This window comes from Ambystoma mexicanum, chromosome 7q (assembly GCF_040938575.1).
Source record: "Ambystoma mexicanum isolate Mex_15411 chromosome 7q, UKY_AmexF1_1, whole genome shotgun sequence".
NCBI classification, from domain to species: Eukaryota; Metazoa; Chordata; class Amphibia; order Caudata; family Ambystomatidae; genus Ambystoma; species Ambystoma mexicanum.
Genome location: NC_090941.1, coordinates 862,050,543 through 862,076,980, shown reverse-complemented (window position 1 = coordinate 862,076,980; position 26,438 = coordinate 862,050,543). Strand labels below are relative to the sequence as shown.

At 44.1% G+C, this 26,438-nt stretch overlaps 1 protein-coding gene across 6 annotated transcripts in view; it reads left to right on the top strand.

The window, feature by feature from the left end:
- The window catches only part of FAT3 (FAT atypical cadherin 3), a 1,069,235-nt gene that overhangs the window by 725,914 nt on the left and 316,883 nt on the right, over nucleotides 1–26,438 (top strand). For all 6 annotated transcript variants that reach the window (XM_069639361.1, XM_069639365.1, XM_069639363.1 and 3 more), the window contains 2 exons: nucleotides 3,101–3,376; nucleotides 15,870–16,080. In XM_069639361.1, the coding sequence (XP_069495462.1) occupies nucleotides 3,101–3,376; nucleotides 15,870–16,080 (487 nt within the window). The remainder of the gene's footprint in view (nucleotides 1–3,100; nucleotides 3,377–15,869; nucleotides 16,081–26,438) is intronic.

The window sequence follows — 26,438 nt, the reverse complement described above, 5'->3', positions numbered from 1 at the left end:
TTTGCCAATAGGCTTAATGTTACATGGGGGACAAAGATCCCTCTAAGATGTTGCTCTATGAACACAGATGATGGAGACATATCGGTCATTATCCGTGTTTTATCTGGAAGTTCCAGGGACTCTTGACTCACCTGTGCGTTAGGCGGGCGCAACACAGGCTGTTGTGGGAAAGAAAGAACAGGCGCGCCAGCGTTATCATAAGGGAGAAGAACCAGGGCCTCATGTTTCTTAAGAATGAACATGAATACGCATGCCACCGACGTGTCTATGAGGCAATGCAAAGCCGGGAATTGTAGTTCAAAGGAACTACTGAAAACACAGTCAGATAGGGCTGTTGGAATCCTGCCGCGTGCATGATGAAAAGCGCACAGTGTGAAGGTTAAGTAAAAAGCAAAAGTCGGCAATACAGACAATTTCAATTCTAGGTGGAAAATATTAGATACACCAGAGAAGTCTCTGTGGAAAAAATATCCCAACATAAGCACTGTGTATGCAGTCCTTTCTGCTTGGCAGGAAGATGTGGGAAAGCACAGATGCACACACTTACAAAGGTTTCCTCACACGGAGAAGCATACAGTCACTATTCAAATTGGTACAGTTTGCAGTAAAGAATTCACCATATTTGTGGATGTGAAATTGCCCAATTCAAGCCTACCTGTGGACATTTTTCAAGAGGCACTGATGAATAAATCTTATTTAGAACACAATTTTATTAAAAGGGGTCACAAAATCTATGTTGTTTGATTACACCATATAAACAGCCTGGACATCCTTTCCCTTGTCATGATAATCCGGCTGAAGTCTACCTCCAAGTGCAACTCTTAGTATCATTCCGATCTCGCCATCCTGAAAAGCAAGTGCAGGGTGGCTGAGAGGAAGTGGATGGCTCCAGGCGCATCCTCTGACAAACTGGCCTGTCGCCTGCTTCGAAGGCAATACAGACTCGGTGTCCTGTCCCAGAAGAGAGCACACATTCAAGCCCACATCTCTGCGCCCTCTAACAACATGGCCAAACTCGTTAAAATCCGCAAGGAATTGGCCAATCCTGTTGCAGTCTCTACCTCTCCTTTACCCTCCAAGGCCCTCTGTATGGCTCTGGCCTCTCACTTCTTCACTAAACCTCAGGACATCCTGTCCTCTATCTCCTCTTCCTCTTTCTGTCCCCTTTTGCCATCTCTTCCTCTCCTCCTCCATTCTCCTCTTTCTCTCTGACAACTCCTGAGGAGGTTTGTATGGGCACGTCTTATCTATGAAAGTGTCACCCAAACAGGTTCTTCCCTGCTCCTCCAGAACCATCAAGGGCCATATTGAAATCCTCACTCCAGCCTTGGCCAATTTCTGTAATCACTCATTTGCCACTGGAACTTTCCCCTCTCCCCTTAAGCACTCCCTTGTGCACCCACTCCTCAACTAACCTTGATTCCAGCATTCCTTCTGACCTTGTCTTTGTTCTGCTTTCGACATGGTCAACCATGCCATCCTGATCAATCGACTGCATGAGACCCTGGGAATCATAGATCAGGCCCTGGAGTGGCTGACTTCCTACCTTTTGGACCGCCCCTCCCAGGTCCAATTTGGTCCCTTTTTCTCTGCCACCTCTCTTTCTACCTGTGACATTCACCAGGGCTCTATCTTCTCCCCCTGGTTTTTTCATCCTCTACTTGGCCCACCTGATCTCTACCTTCTCCTCTAACTTTCAGTGTTATGCGGATGGTACTCAGCTTTCCTTCAGTCTCCCCTCAGGCTCCTCTCCTCTCTCGCTCATTCCTGACTGTCTATCCATGATTCAGGATTGGTGCGCCTCCAACGATCTCTGCCTTAATGCCAGTAAGACAGAGATCCTTCTTATTGGGACCCCTACCCCTGCTTTCCCTCTCTCACTCTGTCCGTCCGCCTTGGTGTCATCTTCAACTCCACTTTCTCTTTCTCTCTTCACATCTCGGACGTCGCTCACTAGTCCCAGTACCAGCTGCACCTCCTCAAAGAGACTCTTCCCTTTCTCACTTCCCCCAGAAGCTCACTGTCTCCAGAGCCCTGGTTCTCTCTAGGCTGTGCTACTGCAAAAGCCTCTTTCCCAATCTGCCTTCCTCTACTCTGCGGCCCCTGCAACTAATCCAGAACAGGATTGTGAAACGTATCCTTGGCCTCAAGCCCAGGGACCATATCTCTCCAGCACTGAAATCTCTCCACTGGCTCCTGGTGGCTGCAACGATCAAGTTCATGACTCTTTGCATTGTCCACAAGGCTTTTTGGGGCTGGGTCCCACACTACATCCAACACCCTCTTCCAAAATACCTTCCTTCGCTCAGCTACCTCCAACTCTCTTGGGTTAGACGCTTCCCAGGCAGAGAGTGTGGGGTAGACCTCTCTCCTCTGCAGGTGCCTTTGTCTAGAATGGCCTTCCTGCCCCTCTCAAACTTGAGCCAGACAACTTGAAGTTCTGGAAGTAGCACAAAACATTCCTCTTCTCTTCTGCTTTCTCTCTCTCCCTCCCCTGCTGACCTACCCGACCTACCTGTCTGCTGTACCGACTGCTTGCCTGGCTACCCTCAGAGTCTCACTATGTGCCAGGCTCTTTCTTGATCAGTCACCCTTACACTTCCTCCGGGCCTACCACGCACTTTGGGGTTGTAACTGTAACTCCTTGGCCCCATGTTCTCCTTGCACTAACCAGAGATGCGCTGCCCTGGCTGCACTTACACAGATCATGGCTGCCCTGTTTTCCCCTCCCCTCTTCCTTACACGTCCCCCCTCCCTTTCCCCTTCTCGTTCTCGCACGATCTGAATGACACGAAGCCTAGTAAGATTGTTTGGCTTGTCCTCCCTCTGTCTTCCCTCCCTTGCCTTGTCGTGCCTAGAAACACTTCTGTACAGGCTCATTATAAATGACTTATCATATCATATTGTGTTTACACATTTGATAGAGGAACAAATCTATCGTGTATGCTGCCTCCCTAATTTTGTGTTCATTTAGCCATGAACTTCATTATACTGGTATTATCTTCTGTTAATTCAGCTTTGCCAAAATGATCTAGGTCCTGAGCATTTGTCTACCATAGAAATAAAAGTAAAATGTAAATATGCGTTCCCATTTTTGCAGGTATTCATCAAAGTGCTTGACAATAATGACAATGGACCTGAATTCATGCAACCAAGTTATGAGGTCACCATTTCAGAGGATGTGCTTCCCGATACAGAGATACTACAGATCATTGCTACTGATAAAGACGAGAAGCACAAACTTAGCTACACTATCCACAGCAGTATAGATTCCATCAGCATGAAGAAATTTAGAATGGACCCTAGCAGTGGGGTTCTCTACATTTCTGAAAGACTCGACCACGAAGCGCAAGCAAAGCATATCATAACTGTGATGGTGAGTATGACCAGCTTCTAATTGTAAACTCTCTAACAACTGAGTAGTCAATATATCATTTAGTGTCAAAAATAATAATATGATAAGTGACTGACAATTGACTGAGTTCTTTGAGTAGAATACCTTCCATGAAGGGATGCGTTTTCTATGTCTGTGATATTTGAACAGTTTATCCAAAGGAAATTCCAACTTAATGCAAACATCTGATTGTTTGAGTAAAGTTGATTCATGTCCATGTCTTTCAATTGTTAATAAGCTTAAAATCTAGTTATCTTTGCATTACAGATTAGATTTGTTCAATTTCACGAGTCAGTATCACCAATGTATTTTGGCCTGCAATAGACCTGCTGCATAGAACTGCTCATGTTGTTTGGTTGGTGACACCACATTATGGACCAAAATAGCATATGCCATCAGTGGCGTAACACAAGATCTGGGGGCCCCACTGTGAGCCATGCTGAGGGGCCCCCACCCCAACTCGGCAACAAATCACAGGTCACCCCACACACTGTGCCGGCCTAGATAACCACGCTTATGCTATACGCATAAACGTGCTGCTGAAGGGGTATGCCGCACACTGCACTAGGAGAAAGATATAAATATGTGTTTTAATGCAATATACAGCACACTTTCTGAGAAGAATTGCCTAAAAAGCCACAGTGTTTGCTATTGTTTTGTAGGATAACACCAATCCAATACATGCAAGTCACCAACAGTGCACATTAACATGAATGTTTTACTATTAAAAATGCCATGCCACAATGAAAACATGGCCAACTGGCTGCACAATGTAGACCAGTGTAGACACGTAAAAAAACATTACAGTAAAACATGCCAGGACACATTTAGACATACCTAGACTGGTTGCACCAAAATTCCAGTCGAAGCAGTAACACTCATCAAGAAGAGAGCACACATTCAAGCCTGCGTCTCTGCAGCCTCTAACAACACAGCCAAACTCTTTAAAATCTACAAGGAACTGGCCAATCCTTTTCGGTCTCTACCTCTCCTGTTCCCTCAATAGGCCCTCTGCACGGCTTTGGCCTCTCGATTCTCCACTAAAACGCAGGACATCCTGTCCACTATCTCCTCTTCCTAACCCCCTTCCTCTCTCGGCCCACCATTGGCCATCTCTCCCTCTCCTCCTACTTTCTCCTCTTTCTCTCTAAGACCTGACGGGTTCTAGACAAGTCTCATCCATGGAAGTGTCGTTGAAACAGGTGCTTGCCCGCTCCTCCAGAACCATCAAGGACAATATTGACACCCTTGCTCCAGACTTGCCCAATTTTGGTACTCATTCTTTTGCCACTGGAACTTTCCCCTCTCCCAAACTCTTGGAAAAGCTGGCCATCTCCCAACTTACTCTCCACACTGAATCTGTTGGTTGTCTCCATGACCATCAGTCTGGCTTAAGAGCTGCCAGAGGCACAGAAACTGCTCCCCTGAACAACTGTGAAGATCTGATCTCTAACCTTGATTCCAGCATTCCTTCTGAACTCATCCACCTTGAACTATACTCTGCTTTCAACACTGTCAACCACACCATCCTGATCAATCGACTCCGTGAGAACCTGGGCATCATGGATCAGGCCCTGGAGTGACTGACCTCCTTCCTCTTGGACCGCTCTTCCCAGGTCCAACTTGGTCCCTTTCACGCTGCCACCTCTCTAACTGTGGCGTTCCACGGGGCTCTATCCTCTAACCCTGGTTTTTCAACCTCTACTTGGCCTCTTTGGCCCACCTGATCTCTACCTTCTCCTCTAACGTTCAGTGTTATGCGGATGAGACTCATCTTTCCTTCAGGATCCCCTCAGCCTACTCTCTGCTCTCGTTCATTCCTGTGTCATCTTCACCTCCACTCTCTGTTTCTCTCCTCACATCTCGGATGTCGCCAAAAAGTCCCACTACTAGCTGCACTACTAGCTGCACCTCCTCAAAGGGACTCTTCCCTTTCTTACCTTCCCCCAGAAGCTAACTGTCTCCAGAACACTGGTTCTCTCTAGGCTGGACTATTGCAACAGCCACTTTCTCAATCTGCCTTCCTCTACTCTCCGGCCTCTACAACTAATCCAGATCACGACTGCAAGACTTATCCTTGGCCTCATGCTCAGGGAACTGTACAGAGGAGCGGGGTTTCACTGACGGGCCCATAGATCAGTGCGCACCCTCTAGTACCTATAAAACAAGATAGCTGAACCATGTGAGGACTAGGGGTGCAGGATTCACTTACTCCAACACGACTCAATAATGAGGACTCAGTAGTTTGGCAAAGGGAAGTCCGTTTAATGACAGGTTCATCAAACAGAGAAACAAATGGAAATCAGCAGCATTGCGATCACCTGTCTCACTCCAACTTCCTCGAACTTCAGTTGAAGAGCAATTCTTATAGGCAATATTCGTCATCATTGACGTCTAATTCTACAAAACTCGACATGCAGTATAATTGGTTAGGAAAGGTAACTTAAGTATAGGTGCTATATCTGTATATGTTAATAGAGCATGCGGATTGGATAATTCTTATCGGGTGGGTGTCTACGCCCTTCTCACTACATCACACGTGATTGACGTCACTACAAGTACAACCTCCTATTCGTTCTACTATCTATAGGACTCCAGATAACACGGTGTATTGTGATTGGGCAGGTTACACCCCTAGACATAAATACCCATTTTAATTAGCAGCATGCAGCATGGACACCCATGTGCCTGGTGTCCCAAGTTTCAACCTGCCTCCCTTCCATCAATCAGTATCTTAGGGCTTTGTGTCAATTAGTTGACTGGGTATGGCCTCGAAACTGTAGCCTCTTATCAGGAAAAGTTATAGCATCCTCGGGTCCTGGATGACATCAGGTGGTGGTACCTCTTCGCGCCTGGCTGGTCACATGTCTGTTCACCATGAATCTGCTTCAGTTTCCAGCTTTTAGTGTATTTAATTCTGTTTCGGCTTCACCACCTGCATGGGTCCCCCTTATCTTGACCTTCATGGGGCAGGCTGGTATGCTCTGAAGTTTGAGTCTTGTTAGCTGACGCTCTCCTCCCTTTCTCTGGTTGACCTCGATTTCCCCTGGCATGAGCCACTCTTTGTTGAGTTTCGATTCCGCTCCTTCTCTTGACTCTGGCTGGGTTCTGAAACTCGGCCTGTCAGGCCCCTCGCAACCTGGGTACATTTCTGCTTTTACAAAATGGAGTCACACTTGTATAATGTGCCTTATTGAGGTAGATATATGGTTGGCGCTTGGCGCTCTAATCTTCTACTAAGCATTGCAAGCAGTATCGATATTTAGCTTCTTGCGTTCCAAGCCTATTTACACACATTTAACTGGTTGGTTGCTTCCATTTTGTCTCGTAGCAACGTTTCCTCACGTTTTAACATAGTCTCTTTCCTGCGTCCATTACATATATTTTCACAACTGCTCGCATTGGCGTGCTATCTTCGATAGCCATTTTTGTTAATTCACGAGTCTGTTCAGGCTCTTATGTCATTTCCACTGGCCTTCCATTAAGGCTCTTTGGGTCTCTTCATGGACCATCTGTAGGTACTCTTCATTTCGTCTCAGCAGCTGGTATGGCTGTCTGATAGGGTACTGTGCTGCCCAGGGTTGTCTGGTTATGGGCGCTTCAACAGGTATGGATCTTCTGATGTATACTAGGCAGAGTCCCAGTGCAGCTCTTTGTTGGTTCATTTGCTGCTCATACGTCACATACCTTGGCGAGTACACTCCTGGTACCCCGAAATGAGGGGATGGGGTGCAGGCCATGTCTGGGACCTCCTCTACAGGACCGTTTCTCCCCAGCCATCAAATCTCTCCACTGGCTCCCGGTGGCTGCAAGGATCAAGTTCAAGACCCTTTGCATTGTGCACAAGGCTTTCTGGGGCTGGGATCCCACTACGTCCAACACTCTCTTCAAAAAGGGTTAGATGCTTCTCCAGGCAGAGAGTGGGGGGTACATCTCTCACCTCTGTAGGTGCTTCCCTCTGGAATGGCCTCCCTGCCCCTCCCAGACTTGAGCCAGACCACCGGAAGTTCCGGAAGCAGCTCAAAATGTTTCTCTTCTGCTCTGCTTTCTCTCTCTCCCTCCCCTGCTGACCTACATGTCTGCTGTACCTACTGGTTGCTTGGGTACCCTTAGTCTAACTGAGTCCAGGCACTTTCTTGATCAGTCACACTTGCACTTCCTCCAGGCCTACCACGCAGTTAGGGGCTGTAACTGGAACCCTACAGTCCCTTGTTCTCCTTGCAGTACCCAGAGCCGCACTGTCCTAGCTGCACTTACTCAGAGCATTGCTGCCCTGTTTTCCCCTCCCCTCTCCCTTGCACTTCTCCCCTCCCTTTCCCCTTGCACTTCTCATTCTCGCACTTGCACGATCTGAATGACACATAGTTTAATAAGATCATTTGTCTTGTCCTCCCTGTTTTCCTTCCCTAAAAACACTTGTGCACAGGTGTGTTATATATGACTTAACATATATCATATAATTTTATCACAGATGCCCAGAAAAATATACGGTGCCGCAGTAAGAAACGGCTAGACTGGCAGAACCCAAATGCTAGTCTAGCCAGGTAATTACACTTAGCAGGACTGTTTTATCATAAATGCCCAGTTAAAAAAGTCCTACCAAAATAAGGAAGGACTAGACTGGCTGCATCAAAATGCCTCTCTAGCCACTATTACCACATATCATGCCTGCTTATCATGGACATTGACGAACGTTATGATTTATCGCACAATCCCCTCTCTTCCTAGCATCCTCTACCACAACCTCCAAAATAAGCTCATTGGCCCAGAATTACCTCCACACCCCTCTTCCTTGTCCCAGTGCTTACGTATGAGGCTCCTTGCCTCATAGGTAAGTACTGGAATGAGGAAGAGTGGGACTAGGATTTATGTAGATTACAGGTAGCTAAGTCAGGCATTACCTTCTTTTACCTATTCCTCGACCCAGTACTTGTGTATGAGGCATAGTGCATAGGGCATAGTGTCTCATTCACAAGTACTGCTTCATACAAAAGTACTGGGATGAGGAAGAATAGGGCTAGGAGTAAAGAAGATTACCAATAAGTAATCAAGGCATTAAACACAAGTAGTGGTGCAACACCATTGAGCTGACTGGGCTTTAGCACCCCCCCCTGAAATTGTGGGCTATGTTGACCTGGCTGACCTACAGAGCAGTTGCCGGACAGAAAAGGACACAGATGTTAAATGGCACCTGGGTTCGCTGTTAACAAGGGCCTGGCCCAGTAATTACTAATGTACAGCATTTCACTGTTAGTACCTGCATTCAAATGCCAAATTTTTGTTTGTAGGCAATTAAAATTGTGATGTTGGTTTAGTACTGCCAGGGGAGTGATTTGAAGGGTAGAGAGGGAACAGGGGACCAGCCATTCTCACAGCAGCCCATAAGTGGGTGTGTTCAGACTTAAAGGAGAGAGTTAACTGCTTGTAACTTTTATGCTGCACTAGAATAGTCTCATTAAAATGCATAAAGAAGTTAGCGTCTCTCCCAACATTTGATGGATTAGCCCCCCCTGAAATGTAGGTTTTGTTGCACCCCGGAACACAAGCACACACACCATTTACCATATATACACACACGCACACCCAGCCATCCATACATTTAAGTGTGCACTCATTCACCATACAGGCACACCCAGGCATCCACCGATACATTTAAGTGTGCAACCTTTCACCATACATGCACACACATCCAGGCACCCATAAATTTAAGTGTGCATCTTTTCACCGTACACGCACACCCAGCCACCCATACATTTGTGTGCACCCTTTCACACTACACTCACACAGGCAGCCACCTATACATTTAAGGGTGCACCCTTTCACCATGCACTCACACAGACAGTCACCTATACATTTATGTGTGCACCCTTTCACCATACAGGCACACCAACGCATGCACCCTTACATTTAAGTGTTCATCCTTTCACCAAAAACTCACACACGCATACCCAGCCACCCATACATTTGTGTGCACTCTTTCCCCATACACTCACACACGCACATGTCATGGGGTTGAGGGGAGCCATAATACTTCAAAAATAAATTGTTTCTTTTTTAAGTCACTCTGACTTCATAAAGACATTTTTTCCATTAAGGACTGAGCCATAACGGAAATAATTTCTTTATGAAGGCATGGTGACTTAAAAAATAAAGTATTTATTTTGGAAATCATAGGGTTTCCCCCACCCCATCACATGGAGGCCTCCAGCCTAGGGTCTTCATGTCATGGGGTGGGGGTAGCCTCTGGACTTCAAAAAAAAGTTTCTTTTTGTATTCACTCTGCTTTCATAAAGAAATAATTTCTGTTACAGTGCATTCAAACAGAAACATTTAAAAAAACAATTTAGATTTTTTTTATTTTAATTTTTTACTTCAAGTGGGGCTCCCTCCCAGGCCATGTGGTTGCGGGGCCCCCCGCATCGCGGCGACTGCGGGGGCCGCTATCACGCCAGTGTATGCAATTAGTCAGGGTGACAGACGGTTTTTTAATTTAACATCCAACCTTAATTCAGAAACCAAATTGTTTTAACCACTCAAATGTGAAATAACCAGTACAAAAGTGTAGACATGGCCCATCGGACACCAACCATTCTAGATAAAAGACATGCAAACAATCAGTAGGGCTATTATTTAACAACCCACCTTAAATTCAGCATGAAAACAATTGTACTCAGAAAAACTGTCAATAAAACACACACCGGGAGAAGTAGTGGTTATTAGAAATAAGTGCATTTCAATCACAGGGGTAATACATCAGTAAATTGTAATGTACGCAATATCTCTTTTGTTGATTGGTCACAGACCAGGAATTTTTATATCGAAGAAATGTGGCAAAAAAAGTTATTAATGTGGAAGACCCCACTGATTGCAGTCCTATTTCACTCTCTATTGTCTATTTGGAAATATTTTCAGCCAAAATGGCTCAGTTGCAGAGACATCTGGCACAATGAGGAGGATGCTGCTTTACCTATTTCTCAAAGAGAAGCACATCACTTGTGTATTTTAAATGATGTGAGGTGCATGTTCTTTGCTCCTTACGAACCAACAACATTTGCATGTTAACTTACCGAAATGCACAATTGTCATTTATGTAACATCTTATGTACGCATGTGAGCAGTTGATTCGGAGCAAAGGCACTCCAAACCATTTCCCTTCCGAATCACCTTTTCCAAACATTATCCTCATCTCACACACGGCAGTAACAAGGAGCAGCATACCCAACTCAGAAGCACTGTGCAGAGGATGTAAGCTCTAGGCATTTTAACCCACTGCCTTGAAGCCCCTCACTGCACCCCCGATCCGCGCTACCAGCTGTTAGGTTTTCCCTGACATCCACAATCTTCTAGTCTTTAACAAGCTACCTGCATTGAAGTAGATGCAGATTTCGTTTCAGTGACCCAAATCCATTAGAAACCACGAAGCAAAAAGCTTCCAAGATGGCCCCTGCCCAGATTTGAAATTTTGCCTGATCTTGTAGCACTGTGTGCCCGGCCTCCCTCGCATTGGATTGGCTGCTGCATTGTTTATTCACTTCCCCATTAGCTGGCAGGCTTCTAGTCGGCCTATGAAGTAAGGCCTAGGAAAGAAGGCCTGTGCTGACAGAGCTGACAGAGCGCCACAGGAGCCAGGTGCCATGATTCTCTTTGCACTTGAATTGCCTTGCAAATACTACTTACGTCAGTCCAGCCCATGCTCGCCACAGCGTAGATAACTACAAACGTTATCACGTAAATCCCTTATAGACTACCAACTAACGTCTTGCTACTACATCTTCACTCGCTGCGTTATTGACATTGATAACAAATTGCCTCTCTATGCATAATTTAGCACATTCATTGGTGTCAGTGACCACCACGCTTAGCTTTTGCACATTAGCGTGTGAAAATATGGGTTCCCCACAATGCCTATACGATTAGCACATGTATGACATCCATAACCTGCTGTCTATCCATTGTTATCGAATGCCTGCATTTACAAATTGCCTTTGTTGATTATCAATACTATTGCCTATAGTTATATCTGATTCATTAATACTGCCAGCCTTTACCCACATTGTCTAGCATTACTACAATGTTTATTTTATGATAACTATACCCTGCTACCCTAGAGATCCTTTAACTCAATTGCAACTGCCTATGCACTCTTCAAGTTTCTGTTTAGTTTGATCAGCCCATTGAATTAACCTGGTTTGTACAAGCGTGCATGCCTGAATTACTCATTTGGTCCATGTTCACAATGTTTATTATCTCCCTTCACCTGACTGCCCTTAGGTTGATAATGTCTCCTATGAACACCCCCCCCCCTAGATATGCCCACTGAAATCCCCGAATGTACTCTTAGACTAGATGTGACCTCCCTAAGCATGGGACAGACCTTAGGAAAGGAACTTACTCATAAACGTATTATAACTAACATGTGATCACACAAAGGAACTCTAAGCTACGCCCGAGATTACCGAAGATATACGAACTGCCAGCTAGATAACTTACTACCAGTGCTCATAATAGAAATCATCACAAGGATACTGCTAAATTAAACTACTCATTTGTAAATACTACCAACTACAAAGATAAAACAGACAAACACTACAAACGACATACCAGCCTATCCAAACACAATAGATCTGCCTTACCCAGCACCACCCTTAAAGGAGCACTCATTAATGCCAGGTCATTAATAGCCCATGCCACAGAAATTGCTGACATTATAGAAATAGGTAACTATGGCTTCTTAGCCACTTCCGAATCTTGGTTACACCCAGCCCTAATGCTCGCTGTGCCCACCAATTATACAATTTTCAGGGAAGACAGAACTAATTCCCGTGGGGTAGACTTAGCACTCATTGCACTCATTGCCAAAACTGATTTGTCAATCAGAATGGAAACACCCCTGCACGCCAAATCCTGTGAATCCCTAAATGTCAAGCTTCTAACTTCCAACTCACAAACCATTAACATACACCTTATCTATAGGCCACCAGGACCCATTGGTTCTTTCGAAGAGGGTCTACGATACTCTCTGATAATTTAAAAAATACATCTCAAGCCATACTATTAGGAGGCTTCAATGATCCCAAAGACACACAAGCCACACACATTGCCAATGTCTTATCAGAGCTCTGCTATACCCAAAGAGTGACACAGCCTACCCATGAGAAAGGCCGAACAATTGACTGGGTGGCGGACCATAAATGCAAGACAACTATTACCTCCATCAGTCCACAAGCTTGGACAGATCACGCTCTTATAGCCTTCTCTATAGACGCTAAAATCGCCAACCCCAACAGAACAGTATAGCACTTCCAATGCTAAAAAAGAACAAAGAAAACATAACCACAGACAGGTTATTACCGCTTATTCTACCTACCCTAAACTCACTGCCTGACAATCTTGATTGCTCATCGCTAGTCAACACAATTATGGCCAATGCCCTTGACAATAGTGCCCTGCTAAAAATGAGAAACAGCAAACCTAGAGCAAACCTAAATGCCTGGTTTACTCCCTAGTTGAAATCACTGAGGCTAGAAAAACGCAAGTGCAAATCCTCCTGGAGACTAGCCCCTTCAGAATCGAATAAAGCTACCCTTACCAACATATCTACAAAATACAAATCTGAAATCAAGTGAGCTAAAAGAGAGAGCTTCGACACTAGAATAATGTAAGCCAAATCAGGAATTAAGGAGCTCTTTACAATCCTAAAGGAACTGGAGAACCCTATCCCGGTACCTGATAACTGTGTCAAAAACAAAGTATTGTGTTCTAACATACAGAAAGCCCTGGAAGACAAAATAGACACACTCCAAACTAAAATTGACAAGACAAAACTAAACCTACTTCCCACAACCACCCAAACTAACACACCTCGCACTACGGCCAAACCTGAACTAAGATTCAACTTCACCAAAGTGTCCATACTGGAGGTTGAAAAAATAATCCTATTACTTAAACCATCAAACTGTCGAGGCGATGAAGGCCCAGCACAAATAATAAAATATGCTGCTAGAGACCTATCACCAATTATCTCAAAACTCCTCGTTCTCATCAGGTATTATACCAAGTAATCTTAAGCAATCTTGGGTCCTCCCCCTCCTCAAGAAGAAATCTCTAGACCTGGCCATACCCACAAACTAAAGGCCCATCACCACAGTGCCATTTTTACTAAAAGTTTTAGATAGAGTGGCCTACTTACAGATCAGAAAATTCTTGGAACTGCACCAACTCCTAGGCTCGTGGCAATCAGGCTTCCGACCACAGCACAGAACCGAAACAGCACTCATTGATCTTAAGACACAGGTCGATGTGCTGAGAGACCAAGGAAAAAGGGCCCTACGTCTCCTTCTGGATCTCTTTGCAGCTTTCGACCTGGTGGATCATAAAGTGCTCTTCAACCACCTAGATTCTGAAGCACATGTCTCACCCCAGGTTATAGCATGGATTAAATCTTTCTTAAGTGAAAGAACCATGAGGTTCTTCTCCACCTCAGCGGCTGCAGGCCCCGCTCCTATTACATGTGGTGTACCCCAGGGATTGTGTGTCTCCCCTACTATGTAAAACATTTTTACTAAGCCCCTGTTTGATGATTTGGACCTTCTAGGTGTCACCTACACTAAGTATGCAGATGACACCCAGATTCTCATCCCACTTTCTGGGGATGACAAACAGGATTTGGCCTTGGTGAATAAGGTATACCTCATCATCCAGGCATGGATGGCACGGCATGGTCTATGCTTGAATGATGACAAAACAAAACTCATCATTCTGGGGACTACACTGAACATCAGGAATCTTAGCCAAGCTTACACAACTTTTGTCATAGATGGCCATACAATTAAAGTTGCCAAGGAGGTTAAAACACTAGGTTTTTACCTCGACTCCAGTCTCACCTTGGCTAAGCAAGTAAACACTATGGCATCCTCCACAGTCTATATTTGTAAATTGATCAGATCAGCCAGATCTTATCTCTACAAATAGTTACACCACGTTGGCAAGAGCACTTGTGTTGTCCAAACTGGATTATTGCAACGCCCTCTATTTGGGGTCTAATAAAAACATCACGCAAAAAAAACAAATACTGCAAAATGATGCCCTTAGAGCGGCACTAGGAATCTCCAAGAGAGCTCAGATATCATCGACTAGAAGACAATCTAACTGGCTTTCCACAGTCGACAAAATTAAACTAAAAACTGATTCTCTAACTTTCAAGTGTCTCAACAACCTAGCACCAAGCTACCTAACAGAGAGATTTAAAAGAAGAGTTACATCTAGACCCACAAGAGCTGCCTATACAAACTGCCTGTCAGTTCCCCTGTTCAAAATGACCACAACTGGAGGAAACAGCTTCCCCGTCCAAACTGCCCTGGTGTGGGACTCACTCCCACTCTCATTAAGGACGGACCAATCATACCCACATTTTAGAACAAAAGTGATTAAGTGGCTTAAAGAAAATGACCGATAGCCCAGCCACACGACCCAGCTGACCTAGCAAACAAATTTGACTTTTTGACCTTCGTGCGTGACCCGCACCTGCACTGCATTTGGACTATTTGATTGAATATTCATTTGTAATGCATATGCATTATCTGCTGTATTCATACCAATCTGCATTTCTGCCTGTGTAACCTATGTAACCATAAGCAACTTGTAAGCCTAAAGTATTCTTGTTCCCGCACCCTGATACCTTCATGTCTGTTGCGTGCTACAAATAAATAAACAAAAAAACAAACATGATCTATGGTGACATTAGCAAATAGTTTTTACTTCTTTACCGCAGGGGCTCATCTTTATATCACCTACAGAGTATTTGTTCTTCTACAAGATCTGTCACAGAACAGACATTCCCCTCTTTAAGATCAGTATTTCTATAGTCCGAACATATGTAGCTAGCAAGTGGCAAATTGATGTTCAAAAAAGGTCAATAGCACGGAGTAAACGGTAAGTGAGGTCATCAACAGCGGAGGCAGTGAGAGGGGAAGAGGTGCAATACACAATTCACTTTTCATTGAACATACAGAAGAACATACCAAATCTGTACCAGACATAGAGAAAATCATGTTGGTACCGGACAACCGTGATTTCCAATCATGCTGTAGTCAAAGGTTAAGAATCTGCAGTTTAGATTCATTTTGTAAGATAATATCCCTCACAAACATTGTTTGCCTTTCTCATCACCCCAAATTTCTTTTAACAATCAAAAGTGAAATGACCAACAAAGAAGTCTGGATAGGAAGTATAAATTGTATATCTGACACATCAGGCAGCAACGCTTCTGGTCAAAATCCATGTAAGAAATCAATATGACTATAGTTTAGCAACCCAACTTGAAATCAGGCATGTTGTGTTGTCAATGGTGATGAACGAATTTGTAAAAGAAGTCCAACACCAGGCAATCCATTGATCACTAGAAATACCTGCATTTCTATCACAGAGCCAATACATCAGTAAATTGTAATGTATTTAATATCTCCTTCATTGATAGGTCAGGGACCAGGAATTTCCATATCGACGGAACTTGGCACGAGTAATTATTAACGTGGAAGACTCCAATGATCACAGTCCCTACTTCACTAGTCCACTCTATGAAACCTCTCTTTTCGAGTCTGCTGCTGTTGGGTCTGCTGTTCTTCAGGTCACTGGTTTGGACAAGGATAAGGGAGAAAATGCAGAGTTGGTTTATTCCATAGAAGCTGGTAAGTTGAATGTTGTTTCAATTGTTTTGTCAAAATGTGCATGATGTAATCCCTACACTACCATTGGCTAATAGAATATAGAACCTCTAAATAAATCTCTATGATGTATACAGATCTCTACAGCTTGAATGCCTACATGCAGAGTGACCTAACAATGGCCTTGCATCCTTCTAAGTGTTTTCTGGCATTCATGTTGGATATAGTGGAGGCTAGAATGCAGGTATAATCAACACTGGACAACCTATTAATACATCTTTCTTCTTTAATTAATGTTTTAACTCATAGCCAAAATAAGGATAGAAACATGTGTCCTTCCTGATATCCAGAGCAGCTGTAAATCCAACCCCTTTCATAAACAGGTGTTCGTATTTTCTAGACCAACTGATATAAAACCTTATTAATCATCCATTGAAGACAGGATTTGTAACTTATGGATGAAATCAATACTGATCTTAACTTAAAAAATATGTATTTTATTAGTACCACATGTAGATCAATGTACTGCATGTATAGCAAATGCCATGAGGTGAATAGCCTCAAGCTGTGTATAAAGTAGCACTGCTCTGTAAGACAAAGATAATTTCCTTTAGCAAAAGGCTTGCATTTGCATTCATTTGCATACCCACAATGCCTTGCTGATGTGGCACAGAAATGGAGCTGAACTTCCAGCGATGATTTCTAGGTGGCATTATGGCATGTGTGACATGCCTCAAATGGATTATCCTACATATATAGAAATGGGGTTACATTTTGCCCTTAGGATGTGCTGATGTCCCAAATAGGGTTGGTGGGTTGCATTAAATTATATATTTAAACCTAACTAGTTGCAGATTTCATTGTGTCCAACACTAACATATGCTATCAATGGATTAATGGCCAGTTTTGGTTGTTTGATCAATTCCAAAATTGACAGTGGCCTCTGTTGGGGCCTCCCCATTATCAGTTGAGAAAATTGCAAACACTTCCTAATGCCAGAGCTTGTTTGGAGATGAATGAAAACAGAAATGGGAAACATTGGTTCCTTTAAATAACTTTTACAGGAAGCAACGTACATATTCACATTCAATGTAAGAATATTTTCATGTCAGTTCCAGTTCACTGTGCAAACCATGCTGCCTTAGTTTGTGAACCTAGAATGCTGACAGAAAACAAGCAGCTATTTAGTAATTTGCTATAGAATGTCGCACCCGGGTAATGAACTATGTTAATCTGAATCCAAAAAGCAGGGCTGAAGAACCTACTAAAATTGCCACAACTGACAGTAGTTATGGGGCGTTGTTCTGTAGGTTGGTTACCAACACCCAGAAGGAGGATTGTCCTTAGCATTTACAGTCAAAACATGGAACTGTTACTAAAACTACATCTGTGGATAGAGATAGACAGGTAGATATAGGATTAACGTCTTAGAAGTGGTTGCTGGGTAGCTGGTGTGGACTTATGGTGGGCTATCCAGTCTAACTGGATATACGTCAGATTCTGAATGTTATCCAGAGCCAATGAAGAGATTGGAGCGCCGTGTTGATGTGTTCTCAACTTCCCTGTCTCAGGAGGAGTCTTGCTTCTGAGTTTTGTATTTTCTGTAGATGATTTAGCAGTTTTACCAGGTGCACGTTTTTGGCACAACTAGATGCTGATTGCCTTGGTTCTACGTCCAGATGTCATATATCGAGTATCGCAGTGAATAGATGTTATATGAAAGAATCTGCATTTGTCTATTGAATTAACTTATGATTCAAAGGTGTCAGAATTCATTATGAGAAATCTGTGGTGATTTGGGGCAGTTTCCCATTTATTATACAGAAGGAATACTTGTGGTGTGGGTTGTTCTGGAGCTACAGGTTAGGTGTTTGTTTTTGGTGGGTTGAGTGTCTGCTATGTAGAGTAGAAGTCAGTCGGTTGTCATCGATGCTCCTGTCGAGTGTATCTCTATGAGGCAATGGCCGATGCCTGGTTAGTGTATCATCTGCGTAATTATAGCAGGTTTGGCTCAAGTTACAGATGGTCTTGAAGAGCGTGTTTGTGTATATATAGAAGAACAGCAGTAGGGACCATACAGTATGGGGGATAATTTAAAAAAGAATGTGGGTATACTCCAATCTGTTCCATAGTAAAACTGTCATACAGCACTGCATTAATCGCTATGTTCCAATGTCCACGAGTCCATACATTCTGGAAGGTGTTAAAGAGCTTCTCTAAGATGGGTGCAATACATTGAGATGCCGTCCTAGGTCATGGGGTCATCTGGGATTGCTCTATTGTTTGGCTTTTAAGTAGATGTTTGACATATGCATATGTGAATGATTTTAGGATGGCCCTACTTCAAAATGAGTCATGGTTATTGTGTAATGGCTTTGTAGATGTTGTGTGTGCATGACATTCCACTGATACTCCTTGGTTTCTAGAGTTGTCTCTACTTGCCAGCAACTGAATGAAGAAAAGACAGAAGACTCTCAGTGTCCGTAGGGGTGTTGTCCGTGGGGGCTTTGTCTGCGAGTTTGCCAGATATTTTGTTCCAAAGGTAATGTGAGGAGATCCATGTGGTGTTGCAGGCACATTGGTTCATTCACTCTTTTGATGCGTTTGGACAATTCCTCTTGAGGACAGTATCCACATTCCCTGCAATGTCAGTAGTGGCCTTTCACGCCTGCACCATCATGCCTGCCTTATAGTTCTGTATGTGTTGCTAGAACGCAGGTGTTCTGTTTTGAGGTTCTTTAATTATGCAAACGTGTTGGTTCTTATCAGTTTTCATGGGCTGAAATTCTTTAACTAAGCACACATATGAGGAATACAAAACGCAATGAGACAATGAAAACCCCCTTGGGACACATGTATACTTGGATAATATCAAACATCTTGAAGTACAAAATCCCAGTAGGACCTACATTATTATGTTTGACCTTCATGATCATCAGTGTCATCATGCTATTGGCATCTCAGATTAAGTGCAGTCGTCAGAGGCAGTAGTACTATACCAATTACTCCCCTCCCATTCTCAAAATAGGCCACAATGAATACTGACTACTGTTGCATTGCACACCCTAAGGTTAGACTATGTTATATGTTCATAGTGCGTAATTTGGCATTTGGCATTAATTGTGATCAGAGATTGCAGTTCTCATTTTCAAAAATCGTACTTAATTCAGGCATGGTGCTAGTGGGTGGGCTGAATGGGGCAGACCTACAAACGTTGTCGCTGTCCCTTCTTGAAAAGAGACCTCTCTAGACGTGCTGACACTATAGGAGTAAGGGTTTTCGTCTCTGCGCTTGGCAATACAACTACAGTGCCGTTGGTATCACAGGGGCTGCACTCTGTCGGCTTGTCCAGAGTTTCATTCTTTGGTCTCGGCAGTGATGTATGCCTAGCAGCCATCAAAGCATGGGATTAGCAGTGAGACTGGGAAGTGAAAAGTAGACTTTGAGCTTGATAGTCAGAGGCGAAGGCAGAGAAGGTCTGAATGGATATTTAAATGATCTTGTCCAGTGTAGCCTTGAGGATGTCCTACAAGTGATGCACCTTAGATCAGAGTCACTGTGCAGAGAGCCGCAGAGCTCTCTGTAGTGGGTAGAAATACCAACTGGTAGCAGACAGCGGGGAGAATCGAGGTCAAAATCACAGTAGAAGGAAACAGTATCAAAAGACCTCCAGGGTGGGCAACAGCAAGGCCCCCCAGGAGAAACCTTCAGTGGAGTGAAATAGCAGTGCAGGACTATCATGATGTACTTCAATGTTTGGCAGGTGTGGTGGCTTGCATGGGCATGAGCCTTCATTGTGTCAGTAGTCTTCAAGCATAGTTATGGTTACTCAACCATCCTTTTGCCTAGAGCTGGGTGCAATTTGTTTGTTTTTATCTACCGTCCCCAGGCTATGAGCCACTGTTTTCATCCATTCTTGCTGATCTAGCAACTACACAACTGTGTATTTTTAAATATTTCCCTATTTTAGGTGATTTTAATTTTAAATTAGATGCTGCAAACTGTAAATTGGCTCGGAATATTTTATCAAGAATAGAAGATTTAAATCTACTTCAGAAAATGTATGGACCTACTCATACATCAGGTTACACATTCGACCTTCTTTGCTGATAAGATCTTCTTGGTATGATCCTCCATTGCCAATAAGTTGGGCTGACCATTCAGGTTTGCTTTTACTATCACAAGGAATTTATATTTCATCAAAGCTCCCTTAACAACGTTTATATTCCCAAGATAGACTTTCTAGCTACTCGGAATTTGGTAGGTATAAAGAATACTTGAACATTTCCCAACAGTGTTTGGTTTACACCATAATTAAAGTAGCAGAAATGCCTTAGGAAAATATTAGAAATAGCGTTGCAGTCTCATTTAGCTCCAACAACCAGACGGATCTGTTCACCATTTTCTCAAAAATGTAAGCATTCAATTTTGTGTGCAAAGAGAAAATACTTTCAAGAGCAGTATTTCCTCATCACCATAGAACATTATTTATAATGTTATAAGGTTATCAGATCATTGTTTAACACATATGCGCTGATCAATGAGATTATTCCATCACAACAGACCTGGGATATTAGTACAGCATGTCTCTCATATAATAAAATAACTGTTAAGACATTTATTGCCAAATAATTTTCTCTGATATCATATATTGTACAATTGTAGACAAATAACCAAACTCGCAGCTTTGGCTTATCTGTTTCCTTGCAAATAGGCATCAGATAATCTTCCTCCTACCAGCCAGCTTCAGTTGTGCTAAATTGTGGGGTCCCACGAGGATCTGCCCTTTCATCGTTCCAGATCATTTAGTTGCAAGCTGAGACTTTTTCACATGCCTCTCAGCTATAGAAGGCTGGATGCAAGAGTCTTCTCAAAATGAATCCCTCTAAAATGGGGATTCTGCTGGTGGGGGCAGATTCCTGCAGCTGGCCAGCAGAAGTATGGCCTTCACAGCAATTGACAGATCTACCTAAAAATCTTAAGCTGGTACCAACCTAAGAATTATATTTGACAATATACTTCAAATAGAACCGTAGATTATGAATGTGGTACCTAAAACTCCTGAAAATAATCTTCAGTTTTCTCGATTTTCTGGACAAGTTCTAGTTGTTGTAGCACAAGCACTTAATCACCTGAACTATGCAAATAGTTATTTTTGGGCCTAAGGTTCTCATACTTAGACTGCAGAGAGTGCATATTGCAGACATCTCTGCTTTACTGCATCTGGGGAGATTTGATCACATCTCCCCTGCCCGGTACTCTCATCACTGGCTGCTAGTGTCAAAGAAAATGATGTAGAGTGTAGAAGTCAGAGATCGACCCAATGGTGGCATGTTTATTGCTACAAAGTTTTACTAAAGAAATGAGGGTTGGGGAAAACCAAACAATCCCTAATAATAAGAAGGGCTTCCGTGCCTCAAAGAATAATCTCGGGAGTCTGTCAGGATGTCCAAAGAAAAAATTCCACCATTGTGTCAAACCTATTTTATATGATATGATATGGTATTTATAACATGCCTATACACAAGTGTTTCAATGTGCGACAAGGCAAGGGAGGGGAAACAAAGGGAGGACAAGGCAATGATATTGCTAGACCTAGTGACATTGAGAGCATGCAAGTGCAGGGGAGAAGGAAGGAGGAAAGGTGCCAGGGGGAGGGGAGGAGGAGCATGTGCAAGACACAGGATCAAACATCAAAGAACAAGTAGTGCGGCTATCAGGTGGCAGTGCAAGGTTAGGTGCAAACAAATTGCAGGTAGGGTGGACTGTAGGGATGCAGCAACAAACCCAAGTGTAGGGTTCCCAGGAGGTAGTGCATGGGTGCAACTGGGAGGGCAGGGACCTGGGCCTGTGGTTCAGAGGGTAGCCAGGAGACCAGTGCAGCATCAGACATGAGATCAGCAGTGAAGAAGAAGAGAGAAGGCAGAAGCAAAGAGGAAAGTCTTGAGATGCTTTCGGAACCGGAGATGGTTCTGCTCAATTTTCAGAGAGGCAGGAAGGCTGTTCCAGAGGGAGGCATCAGCCAAAGAGAGATATATGTGCCTAACTAGTTGCTTGGAAAAGCGACTGACCCTCAAGGAGGTGGAGGTGGAGGAGCAAAGAGCTTAATTAGGAAGATACTTCTGTAGAGAAAGTTGGAGGTATTGTGGTCCCAGGCACCAGAAGGTCTTATGGACAATGCAGAGGGTCTTGAACTTGATACTTGCAGCCACTGGGAGCCAGTGCAGAGGTTTCAGCGCTGAAGGGATACAATCACCTCCAGGGATACACAGCAAACACCTCCAGGGATACAAATATTGCAGTCCTGTTCTGGATGGGTTGAAGTGGACAGAGAGTAGAGGCAGGATTTAAAAATAAGGCTGTTGCAGTAGTCAAGCCTAGAGAGAACCAGAGCTCTGGGGGAAGGAGAGGAATGGAAGAATACCTCTGAGGAGGTGCTTTCGGTAGTTTGACTTCTTGGAGACGTCAGAGATGTGAGGAGAGAAGGAACGTGTAGAGTTGAAGATGACCCCAAGGTTCTAAGCCTCACAGTTGGGAGCAGGAAGAGGGCCAACGGAGGCCAGCCAGAGTGTGGCAGGAAAGGAAGGTGCATGTGTGCCGATGAAGAGGATCTCCATCTTACTGGCATTTAGGCAGAGATCATTGGCGACACACCACTCCTGAATTGCGGACAGACAATCCGAGATGAGAGAGGGAGGAGAGGCAGCAGAGGGGAGCCTGAAAGTTAGCTGAGTGTAGTCCGCATAGCACTGGAAGTTGGATCAGAGAGCAGCAATGCGGTGGGTGAGAGGTGCCAGGTATTGCTTGAACAACCAGGGAGAAAGGTTAGAGCACTGGGGAAGACCACAGGCGGAGAGAGAGATAGAGGAAAGAAAGGACCCAAGTTGGATCTGGGAAGGTCGGTCCGAGAGGAAAGAAATCAGCCAGGCCAGAGCCTTATCAGTGATACCCGGGTATTTCCGCCCTTACACTAGAAACTCAAACTAAGGTGCAAGGTGATCTTCTTTGGTGCAAAATAATGTCTTTCTTCTTTGGGATATGGGTTTAAACATTCTTTCCCAGCTTGTAAAACAAAGTTCAAATGGTGCAAAAGCAAACTTCCACAGGATGTGCAACCTTCAGCCAAAAAGGCTGCTTGATCCTCACAATGCCTTCAGCTACTTCAGAGTGCCAAGAATGTGTCTCCCTTCTCTTGGCTTGTTATAGTGTTCACAAACACCAGGAAGACTGCTTCTCTTCCCCGGGTTCCAACTTCTCTCACAGCCAACCTGGTTCACTAACCTGCGAGTTACTGTGACTATGAAGATTTCCAATTATGTAATCCTTATATGGGTGCAAGTCTCAGACTCACCCTTCTGACTTACATTGTGTTTTCTGCTATACTTGATATACTTCCCTGCCAAGTATTGAAGGGGGTTTGGATATGTTAAAGTTCTCTCGCCTCTGTCAGGGTGCCAGACCGGGGCTTTTGGGTTTTGCTCCCCCTCCCGGCTTCTCCACCAACTTCTTGTGGCCCGTGCGTCTCTCCGACCACCAGCATACTTTTTTTCCCAGTACGCGATGGTTTCGGGTTTTCCCGGGCACCTGCGGTCTGGTGTGGGTCTTCCACCAAACCTTAGTGGTCGTTCTGCTTTCTGCAGTGGCTCTGCTGTCAAAATCTTCTTCTGGGGAACTTGACGTTTCCCTCTCACTTTCTCCAGTCTGCTGCAATGCCAGGAGTTTCTTATCCCAGATTTGTGGAGCGGTTCTTTGCTCCGGACTCGCTTTGCTTCTTCTTGCTCCCGCCGCAGCATCTCAGTCAGTGTTCCTCCTTCTCTCGGGTCTCCGCTTGCTCTTGCAGCTCCTCTAGGGAGGGCTCAATGCCATTACCAGTCCTTCTTCTGTTTTTATACTCTGTTGTACTTCAGATTGTCCAGATTGAGAAGGCAGCGCTGTTTGGACTTGCGTATTATTCTGCCTTACTCCACGTCTCTTCTTCATCTCAGTTTTTCAGTTAGAGGGTTCACATGGGTACTCACTATTCTCCCTTGTCTCAGTGTAAGGTAAGGAATTGGTATCATCTACCTTACAACAATACGTAGAGGAGGGAGGCAGGGAGGGAGGGACTAGGTTGCGCTGATTAGGGTAAGAGGGTAAGGGAGTGGATAATGGGGTATTTACATACCATGTTCTCCCTCGTCCTATAGGGGATTTCCCCACCCATGTGATCCTCCCACAGTGCACCACCCAAGGGGGACTATTAGACTGTGGCTGCACCTCCATGTACCCTATGGGAGGAGTCTCTCCTATGGGAGAAGGGACAAGATCCAAGGACCCGTCACAATGTACACAATTTACTTTAAGGTTTGTTCTGTACATGGTCCATGGGGCTTTGTTAATGTTACCCATTTTATCAGCCTCAGAAGGAGGAGATTCTTTGCTAGCTGAATGTGGACCCATAAAGAAATTACGGTTACAGTATATATTCTGTGGGTTACCTATACTGGAGTCTAAGTAAGAAAATAAGGTCGCTGTAGGAATGAGTCAACTGTGGAGGAGACAGCAGAGTAAAATCAAAAATGTGTGGATGTGAAAGATTTGAATTAAACATTACCACTATGTTTACACTGCGAAGCATCTGTGCCATTTTTCTTAGCGTGGATATTCCATTACCGAAGGGGGTTAGCCCCTTCTGTAAGTCATTATCCTACCACCAAAATGTGCAATTCAGTCCTTACTGCTTAGCCACACACCCTTTGCATTGGAGCACAAGCCTCGCCAACCATTCTAGGGCTTGTGGTCTACCAGGATTACTCATATTGTGGCAGTATGAAGGCTGATTTGCATACAATGGTATGGAAGGCTGCCCAGAGCAATGGCAGTGGTTATGATTGTCCTTTTTTGTTTTGTGTTTGTCTCCCCAAGTGACAATTGTGTGCTCAGATGTGGATGACTGGCGTGCTACTCCTAGGGAATTATGCTGATTGTAAGAGGGAGTCTAGGAAGTGATTGTGAAGTAGTTGTGAGAGAGAACGGTGTGTGACTGAATAGAAGGTGGGATGAAGTAGTACTGTGGAGGAGAGAATAGGAGTGTGGAGGAAGGCTTAGAAACTTTGAAGGGTGGAGGCAGTGCAAGAAAGAGTGCAAGACATTGGAGGGTCACAGGAGGAACGACACAGGGAGTAGAAGTAGTGGAGGAGGAGGACTTGGGGTATGAGAGTAGAGCACAGTAATAGATAGAGAGGAACATCAGGGTAAGAGATGCAGAAGACCATATCAGGCAGAGTGCCTGAAAGGCACATTCCCAGATCATCTATTAGTAACTAACAAAGCAGGGTGTGTAGTGTAGGGAGAGTTCAGGAATGCCTGAGGGAGTTTACATAGAGATGGTTGATGTGTGTAAATCATCCAATCAGCTAGAATAGAGACTAGACAGTAAGGGGCAATAGTCTGTAGTTACTAACCTTCGGTCAGGAACGACTGGGTTAGGGTGGAGACAGTAGTTCGAAATGAGAGACATAGAGAGAAAGAGAGAGAGGGAGAGGGACGGCCCTTGCACCTTACTGAATTCAATAATAAACATCCTTGAACCATCTCTAGGAGTTGGAGTATTCCTTAGGGCATCTGTGTTATTTATCTCACATCCCTGCAACTAAACAAATCAGAGCAAGCAGTCAGCCTCTGTTCTTTCTTGGTGCTTCCTTGGTACTGGCTGCTTCCAGACCTTAGATCCACAGTGTTCCTTATCTGTTTTGGAGACATAGTAAAACGGTACTTTTCCCATAATTCCTGTGGCCCACTTTGGAAGAATCTATTCATATCCCAACAGTAATGTTAGTGCTAAGGTGAATTAATTAAGCCAACGTTGTGTTCTGCAATAACCAAATAATGTTTGCAAGCAGATTTGTCCATCTCATAGTGAGTTATCTTCAGAATCTGCTCCATACTGCTGCTCTCTTTGTTTGCATTTCTGAGGTCAGCATGTCTGTGTGTATTTGAAGTGGTTATTTGAGGAAAGCCAATTGAATGCTTGCAATCTCCATTCATGAATTGTATATAGGGGTCTCTAATTCCCGGGTGCCTTACTGAAGTTGAATTAGTTTTATAGGCTTGTAGCTCTGTGAGTAGCTCAGTCAGGTTGGTGCCGTTCAATGGTTTGGCGCTGCTGTGAGGGCTTGTTTTTTTTAGGTGAAACATTGATTTTTTCAGGTGAAACAGCAGCACGGGTGAATAAAGGGAATTAAATGGTTGTCACTCCAGGGTGGAGTGGGGAGATTCTCATTGCAAAAGGTCCCATTGCATGTATTTCCTGCTGCATGTGTGGATCCCTTCATAATTAAAAGAGAAGAACAATTATCCTGATTTCGGTTCTGTACCTCCACGTAGCCTAATAGCAATTTATT